The sequence below is a fragment of the Dipodomys merriami genome, unplaced genomic scaffold, assembly GCF_024711535.1.
Source record: "Dipodomys merriami isolate MVZ:Mamm:240054 unplaced genomic scaffold, mDipMer1.0.p SCAF_1, whole genome shotgun sequence".
NCBI lineage: Eukaryota > Metazoa > Chordata > Mammalia > Rodentia > Heteromyidae > Dipodomys > Dipodomys merriami.
In genome coordinates, this window is record NW_027202270.1 from 39,031,509 (window position 1) to 39,044,186 (window position 12,678).

General features: G+C 41.9%; 1 protein-coding gene across 1 annotated transcript in view; it reads left to right on the top strand.

The window, feature by feature from the left end:
- The first annotated feature begins 3,677 nt into the window (after window positions 1–3,677).
- The window catches only part of Pde11a (phosphodiesterase 11A), a 352,033-nt gene continuing 343,032 nt past the window's right edge, over window positions 3,678–12,678 (top strand). Inside the window, exon 1 of the mRNA XM_070020261.1 lies at window positions 3,678–4,815. Coding sequence (XP_069876362.1) covers window positions 3,925–4,815 — 891 coding nt within the window. The 5' untranslated portion in view covers window positions 3,678–3,924. The remainder of the gene's footprint in view (window positions 4,816–12,678) is intronic.

Here is a 12,678-nt window from a genome sequence, read left to right on the forward strand (position 1 = left end):
AGTACTTTGGACTAATAAAAATGGTCATTACTTTACCCAGTATTTCACATATTAAAAGTGCTCAATAAATGTGAATTGGAAAGCTAGGTATGGTGATACATGTCTGTAATGCCAGCACTTGAGGATAGCAGAGGTATGAGGATCATGAGTTTGAAGCCAAGGGTTCTATAGTGGGATCCTGTTGCAAAAAAGAAAACCAAGCTAACTGGTACTGGTAACAATAAATAAATGGATAATTAGATCAAAAGGAAGCTTATGTTGTCCTAAAGCATTAAAAACTACAAAAAGGAAGGTCCTTTTGGTTTTGCTTTTTTCCAAAAAGATACTATTTATACAATATTTACAGTTCAGTGAGGAAAAGCAAAGGTAGACAAAAAGGGAGGCCATAGATCCTTTTCACTGGACTGACTGATTTGTCTTCACAGTATCATATAAGGTATGATTGTTTGTGCCCATAAGGGTACTTATAGCCAGCAAACATGGTAGAGTGTGTTAAACAACTTTGAAGGAATTAGCAGATGAGCAGAAGAGGGCAGAATTACACAGAAAATTCTTTGGAGTTATAGTTCCTGAGGGAAAAATATTTTTAATTTATCTCCTAAGGGACTTCTTCAAGGTATCATGTTACATCATGTGTTTTACATTTGCCACTCTGGATCTAACACAGATCCATTTTCCTTTATCTCCTCTACTTATTGCCCAGGGGATGTCTTATGTGGATTCCTCAACAGGTTCCTATACCTTCTAATGTACACTTATGTCCGGTCACTGATAGGAGGGTTGGAGGAGAATGAATTCAAGGTATTTATTTCTTACGTTCTTCCTTCGAGGTCAGCTTGAGCTCTGTTGATGTCCTCTGACAGGCCATCACTGCTCCCTGCAAGGCAGTTACCCCTTGTATGTTTCACTCCTTTCTAAGAAACCTGATTTACCTTCTCCTATCTCCTCCCAACAGATCGAAGGATGATGACTTCTTTGCTGCTGGAGTCCCAAGTTATCTTACTATCCTCATAGTTCATCTGTATTCTACTTTTTAAATTAGTCCCTTTGTAATTTGTCACCCTTGGAATTACTTTAATTTGAACATTTTCTTTCTCCTCTTTCTCTTCTGGAAACTATGACTGGCATACATACTGTAGAGAATGAAGAGGAAATGGTAATTGGGCAATACCAGTACACATCTTACTATGTAGCCCCCCATCACAGCCCTCTGGACTGTCTCAGACATGCTCTCTATTACCTTCTGTTTACCCAGTCCCACTTCTACCCACAACTTTAGTGAACTCATGTACTAAGCAGGGAGCATGACTACTGCCAATTTAAAAATCAAACCCCAATTGCTAATTTTCCCCTGATATTTTTGCTCCCTCCATGTCTCAATGTAATTTTCTTTTTCCATATCTTAGAGTGTAGAGCAGATGTTTCACATTCAGTTCTAAAATATGAAAAAAGTTCTGGAAATATATTGGTTGTACAACAACATGAGCATACATAACACCACTGAACTATACACTTGAATGGTTAGTAAATGTAACGTGCATCTTACAACAATTAAAAATGCATGCTGACATAAAATAAGCAGCTTTTTGTCCTTGTGTCTTTTTATTTCAGAGTCTGGAACATGATAAATGATACTGTTTGTATAATGAATGCATGGAAAGTCTGATTTTTAAGGCTTTGTTCAGGCAGTCAAGGGGTAAGCTGTTTCTTTCCCTTCCCTGAGGATGCCCATTGTCTCCATACACAGTAATGCTGTTGTACTATGACTTTGTGTCAAGGTAATGATACTGTAGTAACTGTACTATAGGTACCTGCTATAGTGAGGTATAATTCATATACCCTTCAATTCTTTTATTAACAATTTAGTACACATACATATTCACAGATTGTGCAACCATCACCACAATATACTTTAGAACATTTTTATTACTTAAAATTTCCTCACCACCACAAAACCCTACTCATTTTTAGCCAATGTTTCCACTCCATCCAGAAAGTTATCACTGTAGATTTGCCTATTACTAACATTTCATATAATATAATACAAAATGTGGCCCCTTGTGAATGGCTTATTTACCTAATATTTTGAGGGTTCATCCAGTTGTATGAATCCAAGTGTAGGTATCAGTTCATTCTAGTGTGTGTATATAGGTATTTCATCCCTTTTCAGTCTGATAAAAAATAGCTCCTTGGATAGATACCACATTGTCTTCACTAATTAATTGAAGGACATTTGGATTGTTTTCACTGAATACTGCTAACTACATAACAACTAGTCATCTGTTAAAAAAGATCCTAATTTGAGACATTTGCAGGTTTCTACATTATAAACATTCCCATCATGGAGTCTTGTACACTCCTCCATGTGACTTTAACGCAATGGGAAAGAAAAGCTAAAATAGATTCTTGTGCGCATCTATGAGTCAGTTCCAGAAAACCACTAATCATCTTTATTGTTGGATCGCTCAAGTGACCAGGGATGACCTTCAGGGAAAAAGCTCTACTTACTGTGGGAATGTTTGCCTGTGTGTCCACACATGTCAGCTTCCACCTACTGCTTCTGCAGTTCTTAATCACTGATATTCTGTAAGAGCGCTTCAGGATTATTCTGCTGTGCCAGCTTCTCATTTGTTTTTGATTCTCACAAAGGAGGAAATCCCTGAGCTCCAAGAAACGTGCTATCTGTCTGCTCCCTTTCCTAGCCCATCACTTAGCCTAACCACTAGATTTGGAAAAGGCCCAAGGACACCTGACGTTATTCTCAACCTGACTACTCAGATCCCAAACAGTCCCAGGGCAGAAGAAATTAAAGACTCCTACAGAGGTGACATCTTTACACTTAAGTCCATTCAGGAAAGGACATGCAGGATCGGCTAGAAGGAAGTCCCCCGGGGCCGGCATTGGACTGCACTGCGCTGTAAGCTCCTGCTCTACACAGGGTCTCTCCAAGTCCAAGTAACTGTTTCATAGACTTTCCCACCGTGCTGTGTTCTTCCACACACATCCCCCTCTCCCCCGCCGCCCCGCGCAGCCCCAGCGCCACGGATCTGGTGAAAGGAACTGCTCATTTCAAGGAAACTCAATTCCATCCACATTTCACGAACACCCACAAAGTACTGGGCAGTCCCAGGAATCCTGAGAACCAACAGTCCACGGTCTCATTCCAGAAAAATAAGCCCCTCGTTCTCTTAGCATCCTGGTTTCCTCGCAGTCAGCTTCTGAGTTCTGGTGTGGGTGAAACATCAGCACTTGTGCGTACTTGGGCTCCCACTGGGCTCCCCAAGGGGCCTTCTGGAAGCCCCCTGGCTGCGGAGGTGAGGAAGGAAAGAGGGGGCAGGAACTAGGTGCATTTCCCAGCTCTCATCTGCGGCCAATTAGGAGAGGGCCGTGCTCCCCCGGCGGCACGGATTCTGGCCGCTCCGGAGACTCTTCCAGGAACGGCCTGGCATCCTGGGCCGTGGACTTCGGCGGGTCCGGTGCGCGCGCCTGCCTCCTCCCTCTCCCTCCTCCCTCCGGGCTGGGTGCGTCTCGCAGGGGCGTGTCCTGCCCTACCTCCCTTGCACCGTGGTCCACTCAGCGGGTTCCGGCGGCGGCAGAGCGGCGGCGGCAGCAGCCAGAGTGGAGCGAGAGCAGCGGTGGCTCTGCGAGCGAGCGAGCGAGCGGCGGCAGCGCGGGGCCCTGGCACCTGTGCGCACCGGGCAGGAGTAGCAGGACGACGGGGGGTAGGGTTGGTGCCAGTCACTCTGAGCCATAGAAGGCCAGGACAGCTCCCAGCTGGCATCCATTCCACTACTGGCAGCAATCTCCGGCTGGCAGAGAGGTGGCACCGAGCTGGAAACATGTGCAGAAACTGCTAGAGGCCTGCCCGGCAGGTAAACGTTTGGTCCACGTGTTAGAGACACCAGGAAAGCAGTGCCCAGGGCCATGGCAGCCTCCCGCCTGGACTTTGGGGAGGTGGAAACTTTCCTGGACAGGCATCCAGAGTTGTTTGAAGATTACTTGATGCGGAAGGGGAAGCAGGAGCTGGTGGAGAAGTGGCTGCAGAGGCACAGTCGGGGTCAAGGGGCTTCGGGCCCCAGGCCGGCTCTGGCTGGCCCGGGCAGCTCTGCGCACGGCGGGGCCAGAGGCAGCTGCAGTGTTGGCTTTGCCAACAGCCAGCCCATCCCCGGTGGTGGGGACAGTGGGGGCAGTCCTCTGAGTCCCAGCTGGGCCAGTGGTGGCCGCGGTGAAGGCAACCTGCAGCGGAGGGCCTCCCAGAAAGAACTGAGGAAGAGTTTTGCCCGCTCCAAGGCCATCCACGTGAACAGGACCTACGACGAACAGGTGACCTCCAGGGCCCAGGAGCCCCTGAGCAGTGTGCGGCGGAGGGCTCTCCTCCGGAAGGCCAGTTCCCTGCCTCCCACCACAGCCCACATTCTCAGTGCCTTGCTGGAATCGAGGGTGAATCTGCCTCAGTACCCCCCTACGGCCATCGACTACAAGTGCCACCTCAAAAAGCATAATGAGCGTGAGTTCTTCCTGGAACTGGTCAAGGATATCTCCAATGACCTTGACCTCACCAGCTTAAGCTACAAGATCCTCATCTTCGTCTGTCTCATGGTGGACGCTGACCGTTGCTCTCTCTTCCTCGTGGAAGGAGCAGCTGCTGGCAAGAAGAGCTTGGTCTCCAAATTCTTTGATGTTCATGCTGGAACCCCATTGCTGCCTTGCAGCAGCACGGAGAACTCAAATGAGGTGCAGGTCCCCTGGGGCAAAGGCATCATTGGCTACGTCGGGGAGCATGGAGAAACCGTCAACATTCCTGATGCCTACCAGGTAGGACTTTGCGTAGTCCTCTCCTCCCCAAGTCCAGAGGACAGGGGAGGCGGGGCAGACAGGCCTTCGGTTACCTGTTGGCATTCAAGACTCTCTACAATTCCTTCTTGAGAGGATTTAAATTTCTTCTTGAATTTAGACTAGTTAAAATGTTACATTGTCCTCGATGTCGTTTTATTTTTTCCCTAAAACAACAGCGGATGGGAATTTCATGTAACACTCAATAATGCCACTTGGTTCTCTGGCAAGATATGTAAGAAAATCAGTATATGGATTTAGAATGCATTTGTGAACTGTTTGTCCAAACTGTTAGTCCAGTGTTAGCCTACAGAAAGTGGATCTTCTTGTTTCTGATGTTTGGGTGAACCATAATGCCTTTCTATGCTCTAGCTGAAAGTTGGAAAGGGAGAGAAGTTCCTACAAATTCCCTATCTCTTTCTCTAGCTTAAATTTGCATGAGTTCCAAGGTATCAAAAAAGAGGGAGAGAGGAGGAAAGTCAAAGGAAGAATGGGCCTCTAACCCACTTGTTGTTTCTTAGAATCTCTTTTAATTTGCTTCTTTTGTTGAGTTTAGAGAAGATGGACAAAACAGGGACTAGTTAGCTTGAAGCTTGGGCATAGATCTGCAGTCAGCTTTTAACAGAATGGAGCAAGTAGGGTTTTCATTTGTGAAATGAACAAAAAAATATTGATTTTTTTAACAACTCCAAATACAATTAGCAGGGTAAATATTTAGTTTCAAGTGGAAAAGGGCACCTAACATGCTATTGTCTGGCTTTTCTAGCCCTTTTGTTTTCACAAGGATTTGAACCTGATATAGGATGCTGGATGGATCTGAAATTCAGTCAGACCTAATTTCCTCAGTATCTATTCACTAAATGTGATGAAAGTGGATGTCACTTCTGAGATTTCTTCAGGGTTCCTGAGAATGGATGTTCTTATATGGTTATGAAAGTTTTATACTGATTTGATGATATTTCTTCCATGTTTATACATGTTTCTCCAGAGCTTGGTTGCAGTTGATCAGAATAGCAAGTTTACAATTTTTCATAGAAAATTGGCTGGTTGGTAAGAAAAACAAGTTCTCATATTTTGGTAAGAAGTCAGTCATTATCACCCTTTACTATTAAAGAATGCCCACAAAATACACCCTTTGTTATTAATTAGCTGCACTATTTATTATATCCTTCTTAAAGACTTTCATAGGTTTAGGATTAGCAACCAATGAATGATTTTCAACAAGTGTCAATTTCTCTACAGTCCTAGAAAGTCAGAGTAAGAAATGAAAACATTTAATAATTGATAAAGATTTGTAAATAAAAATCATAAATTCTTTTCTTTCCTCTTCCCACATTCTTACTGTCTGCCTGGGTTACAAAACTCTTTTCCAAGTTATATGATCCCTGTTCAAGCTTAGAACTGCACTCATTTCTCTTTATTGTCTTTACTTTTCTTATTTATCCCCAACTGCTTCCATCCTAGTTCTATAGCTTTGATTTCTTGCTGTGTCATCTTTTGGCTCCTAACTTTTATTTTATATGGTTCATATCCTGCCCTTTCTTCAAGAGCATAATTATTGCCCACCTCAGCAGTTAACTTGTCTTCTTACTGCCTAGAATTGAAGTTGTGGATGTTATCACAGGAATAGAAAATCTGGTTTCCAGCAGCTGTGGTTCCTGTGGACTCTGCCCTTATTGTGTAGATATAGTGTAAAGCAACATTGCCTTTTAATATTTGGAAGATCAATTTGGGAAATGGGACATTTTCCCCCAGATTTCCCTAGGGTGGTAATGATGACTATACATAAAAGTGGGTTGCTGGGGGACTGGGAAGGTGGCTCAGTGGTAGAGCGCTTGCCTTGCATGCATGAGGCCCTGGGTTCGATTCCTCAGCACCACATAAGCAGAAAGAAAAAAAAAGCCGGAAGTGGCGCTGTGGCTCAAGTGGAAGAGCGCCAGCCTTGAGCTGAAGAGCTGAGGGACAGCGCCCAGGCCTAGAGTTCAGGCCCCACAACCGGACTCAAAAAAAAAAAAAAAGTGGGTTGCTGGGTGCTGGTGGCTCACACCTGTAATACTCAGGAGGCTGAGATCTGAGGATCACGGTTCAAAGCCAGCCCAGGCAGGAAAGTTCGGGAGACTCTTATCTCCAATTAACTACCAGAAAACCGGAAGTGGTGCTGTGGCTCAAGTGGTAGAGCACTTGCCTTGAGCTAAAGAGCTCAGGGACAGCACTCAGGCCCAGAGTTCAAGACCCATGACTCACCAAAAAACAAAAAAGTGGTTATTTGGAGGATTGGCAAAAAGCAGGCACAAGAAAGGGGCTATATGGATTAGAAGCTTAAGATCTTTATTCACCTTACTTTCATTTCTATCTGGTTACAAAGATTTTTTTTTCTTTCACCATTGGTTTCTACTGTATGTATTTAATTTGGTGTGCTTTCCTTAGCTTTACTTTTCATTGATAAAACTACTTTTTTATCTAGGCACATTGTTATTATCATTAGTGTCTCGTAAGGAGAATTTCTTTGTGTGTGTGTGTGTGTTTTCTTTTTTTGGTACTGGGGATCGAATCCAGGACGTTGCACTTGCTAGGCAAGCGCTTTGCCACTGAGCTACATCCCAGCCCAGGAGAATTTCTTAACTCTCACAGTTTCAGTTTTTTCCATTCAAAAAATGGGAATAATAATGACATGCTGCTTAAAGTTTCTAACAACAGTACCTGGGGCATTGCAATTACTTATGAAATGGTAACACTGTGCTGAGGATGATGGTATCTAATTTGCTAGTATTATTTCTCTTCATTTCATTTTTTATTGTTTTTTTCTTTGTCTGGGGCTGAGGTATTAACTCAACCTATTCTTCTTCTGAGATATGTTCTACCTCAAATCAAGTGTTTTAAAACCAACTTTACTTTCAAGGAATATAGAAACAACTTTTCTTCCATTCTTTATTTGAGATTCTCCAAAACGTGGTTGATAACACTTGATCATATCCTAACCTATCAAAGTTATACATTTTTCTCTTAGTAATTCATGAAATATGAATTTGAAAATTTTTATTAATGCTGCTAAAGCTTGAGTGAAAATTGACAGCTTTATAATGCATTTTAATTCTTTCCATATATGTAGTCAATATTGAATTATAATCATCCTCCCTGATTTTTGCTGGACTGGTGATTGTAAAGGTTTTTTAACTTTTATTTTTATTGTTATTATAAGAGATTATACTTATATAAGTCAGATAATATTTCTTTTTGCACAATGTTACCTCTTCCTACACTCTCTCCCAGTTTTTCCCCTGACTTGTGATTTTAGAAGATACTTTTTGCTCAGAGACATCTCTTTTGGAGACCACAAGCTTTAAAATTTAATCATTTGATAATTACATTATCTTTTGAGAGGCTCATAATGTGCACAAGAGAAAGGCCTTGAAGACCCTTAGGGAAATATGATGACAAGCATGACATTCTCAAGTCCAAGATAGAATGTTTAATGAAACATTAAAGCTGAGTCAAAGTTTGGCAGCAACCAAACAAAACAACAACAACAAACCACTTCTCTTTGTTACATTATTTTGCATTCCTTTTCTTAATTAGGCCTAAAAACCCAGATTTGAAATGAGGGGAAAAAAACTAAAGAATTGCAAGTGGCAACACAAATTCAAGTATCCAGCATGATCATTCTGACTGCAATTTGCCTTTTTTCTCTGACAGTTATAAGTTATTAAACAGCCACTTCAATATAGTAATGAATAAATTGCCCTCAAGAGGTTGAAAATAAGAGCACTCAAGTAACAGGTGCTCTCTATGAGATTATTCTGAACATTCAGAATATATTACTTTAAAATTAATAAAAAAAGTATAATATGAATTTGAGTTAATGTTGATAGTGATGATACAGGTGTTTGATGGAAAAGGTGTTTGAATTGGAAAAGCAGCAGGGTGTTTTGTTAGGTGAACTGAGAAGAGGAAAGAGGATGACGCAGAAGAGTTCCAGGTGTGCTAGGCTTTCAGATGCACTGGTCTGTTTACACAACAGGTTCATTTATTCATTGGATCTAACAGATAGGCATTGAGAGCCCATTATACTCAAACCCCTAGTAGGGAGCCCCTGGATGTACAAAGGTGAAAGGATATGCCTCTTGTCCTCCAAGGGCTTGCCGTCGGGTGCTTTGCCCTCAGCACAAACAACTAACACTAAGCTGTACTTAAATGATAAAACTGAATAGTAGTTCTCATAAAGAATGGAGTCACCACATGACTCAGATGTTATGGAGAATTTCATGGAGGAGGTCCTATTCAAGCTGTAATAAAAGGTGTTATATATCCTAACTTGAGATGGTTTGGAGTTAAGCATAAAGGATCTGAGTACTGGAAAATGACTTCAGCAGAGATGAGCAGGGATAGTGAATGTTTTTGGTCAAAAATGCCATACATAATAGCATGAATATTAAATGAGGGCAAAAGACAGAAGGACCTTTAGTACCTAGAAAGGCTCAAGCTGTGAAAATACTTAGAAGTCTGTTATGATGGTTTAGGGGAGCCTAATAAACAACCAAACTATTGCAGGAAGAATAGGAAAAGGTAGCAGGCAATAGATGGGAAATGTCCTGCACTGTGGATTTGGGGTAGGAGGAAAGGAAGCCAATGATCATTCAGATTCCAATCCTCGGAAATATGGGGAAGATACTTTTATCAAAAAACAACGAGAGGAGCTAGATGGATGGGAAAACTTCTAGATAGGGCAAGCTATGTAATTTATGGAGCCCAATGGATATTATATGTTGGGGATCTAGCTGAGAGTGGAGAAGTCAATCATTCTTTCCTAGGAGTCTGCTCTCCAAACCACAGCCAACTTCCAGGCAGAGAATCCTGAGGGAGTACAATTTCCAGGTTGAGAAATTCTTGGTATCTGAGTTGGTGGTGTACTAGAAGGCCCTGCTAACTTGCCTCCTGGATACGCCCCAGTGCTGCCAGCCCTGGGTGGAGATGATCACTGCCTTGCTCTATCCTGAGATGGCATGGGTGGAGTGTGGGCATGTCCCAGACTCTCCCTGTGCTCTCTCATTGTCCCTATCCTGGAACAACAGACAGCAGCAGATGTGGCACATGGGCCTTTCCCTTCACTGATTTGACCAAGCTGCTACTTCTGGTCACAGGGTAAGGTTGAATGGGACATTGGGCACTAAGATAGTGTCCAAGACTCAATCCTGGGCAAGTAGTGAATGGGGAGACTGTTAGTGAGTAAGGACTCGAAGCTCTGGATTCATTCTTTATGGTCACATTAGACTTCACTTGCAAAGCACAAATCTGAAGACAAAATTATTACAGATTTCACTTAGGACAGTATTAATCCTCAAGCAGCTCCCCCATTCCTCCTGCAACTGCAGTGGTCATGTGCTCATCAAACTGGCCCTGATTCTGAGTCATACTGAGTCTAACGTGGAGAGGTTCAATTTTATTCCAGCCCAATAGCTGTTGCAGTCTTTCACATGGCCTCAGCTCCATCCCAATTAAATTATGTGCCATTTTCAATGCCTGGATAGTGCTTTTCTATTTCTGTACTTCACATTCTTTCTGCCAGGACTACTTTTTCTCCATCTTTGCTCATCCAAATCCTACTCTGTCTTCTTAGACTATAAGAAGAGGCAGCTGATTGCTGGCCTTTCAGAGGAGATAGAACACAAAACAGAAAATTATATATTGTTATATTTAAGAATACAATGTATATATGACTTACTCATTATACATAAACGAATGCTGTAATGTATCTAATAGTTTCATTTTCATTCAATTTCATTTTAAAAGAATTTCTGTAACCACATTTGAAGTAAGCCGAAGAAGGAATTAATTTTTGGTATCTAGAAAATTCAGTGATGAAAGTGTTTCTATTTTTGATAAAGCCGTGCTGGCAGATATGATCTACAGTCCTGTCTTGAGTTGCTGAGATTTCCTTTGTGAGGTAGGTGTTCACTCTGCTCCAACATTAGTGTTGTTAAGGAGTTGCATGAAATCTTATTTCAGCTTAGCACACAGTATTTTAAAAATTCTCCTAAGCCCATGACCAAGTCCAGTAGCCTAGAACCAGAATTGATTTTGTGCTTGCAGCAGGAAACATTTGCTCTTTCATCCTCTCTTCCTGACAGACACATGGTCGAGATAAACAACGACAAAGTATATTTGTGGCTTTGCACATAAGGACAGATTACAGGAAAGTACCCATCCTATGGAATAACAGAGGGGTAATTTAAGGGGAACTTAATTCTCCTCCAACTCATAAACAGTTTACTAATCTGACCAATTTATTTTGGTTCTTGAAGTTTGGGTCACCTGTTGACTTGTAAGGTGGGCCTAATTTGGAAGCTAGTGTGTCATGTTTAATAGAGTGCCAAAGGAGTCATATGATTCCTCTGGAATAACTTGGTTCTATGGGAAAGTCAGCAAGATCCTTGAGCTACACTGTTTGCTACTTTAGTGGCTTATTTCAATGGTAGTGTTTTGAAATGTGACCATGTTCTTTTGGGAAGTGGAATTTGAGTCATAAAAAGGCAGTTTAATTATAAGAGAGTTGGGATGTGTTTCTAGTATTTTAGGAGAAACCTTGGTTCTTTATAGACTACATTTATTTGTTTATTTAGGGGATTATAATAGTAAAGAAGATTTCCTAGCTCTAAAATGTGTAATTTATGTGTTCTAAGGCTGCCTTATTCATTGGTTGATTTCAATTGAACAGTGGTTTTATATATTAATTATAAGTTATTTTTCTATCATAAAATACAGCTCTAAGCGGTTGCAAATGTCAGATAAGAATTTTTTTCACTTGAATGAAAAAAGAGGAACCTATAAAGTATTCTTTAGGCTAGATATTTAAAAATGACTGAAGATAAAGGGAAGCTGTTGATTGGCAACTCCAATCATAGGACTACTAACTGTGAGCCAGGCAAGCACTGGAATGACACTCATTAGCAAGCATTTTCTTTTTCAGACCTCTCACCATGCTCCCAGTTCACAGAAGGAGAGACTGAGGCTTGTAAGGAGTAAGTGACTTACAAGCACTGGCAAGTACGGTCTGAGAACCTCCCTGTCTATGCACTTCTGGAGAAGCCTCTCCTGAGTACTAACTTACATGTAAGACACTCACATCTTTCCCTTTGTTATCTCTTTTTCTCTACCAGTCTAAATCCTTTCACCCTTCAAAGCTAATCTTCACGAAAATCTTACAAATACCTGTCCAGCTCTAACCAGACATGATCCCCCCTCTTTGAACTTCTGAAATGCTATAATGTATTGTTACTCTATTTTCTTCTTACTATGACTGGGATACTTGTCTTAAGTGATCTCTTATGTACAAACACTTTGAGATCTGAATTATTACATTATTTCCTCACTTTACATACAAACTGCAGTTTGTATAGGGCAAAGGCAAAGATTTTCTATTCACCTGAAGAATTATCACATATAAATACTTTATGTTGGTTGTTTCGTATGCCTCCAAGCAGAAACCCCAGCCAACTGAAGGTGTATGGACATCTCAGTAAGCAAATTCATCATACCTTTTTACAATTTGGTCCGAATTTTCTTTTCTTTTTTGTGTGTGTGTGGGGGGTCTGGTTGTGAAGCCTGAACTCTGGGCCTGGGCACTGTCCCTCAGCTCTTCAGCTCAAGGCTAGCGCTCTACTACTTGAGCCACAGCGCCACTTCCGGCTTTTTTCTTTTTGCTTATGTGGTGCTGAGGAATCGAACCCAGGGCCTCATGCATGCAAGGCAAGCGATCTACCACTGAGCCACTTTCCCAGCCCCTGGTCTGAATTTTCAAGTTAAAAAAATAAATGAAGCCAAGATAGCTGGTGAATTATCAAATTTGCT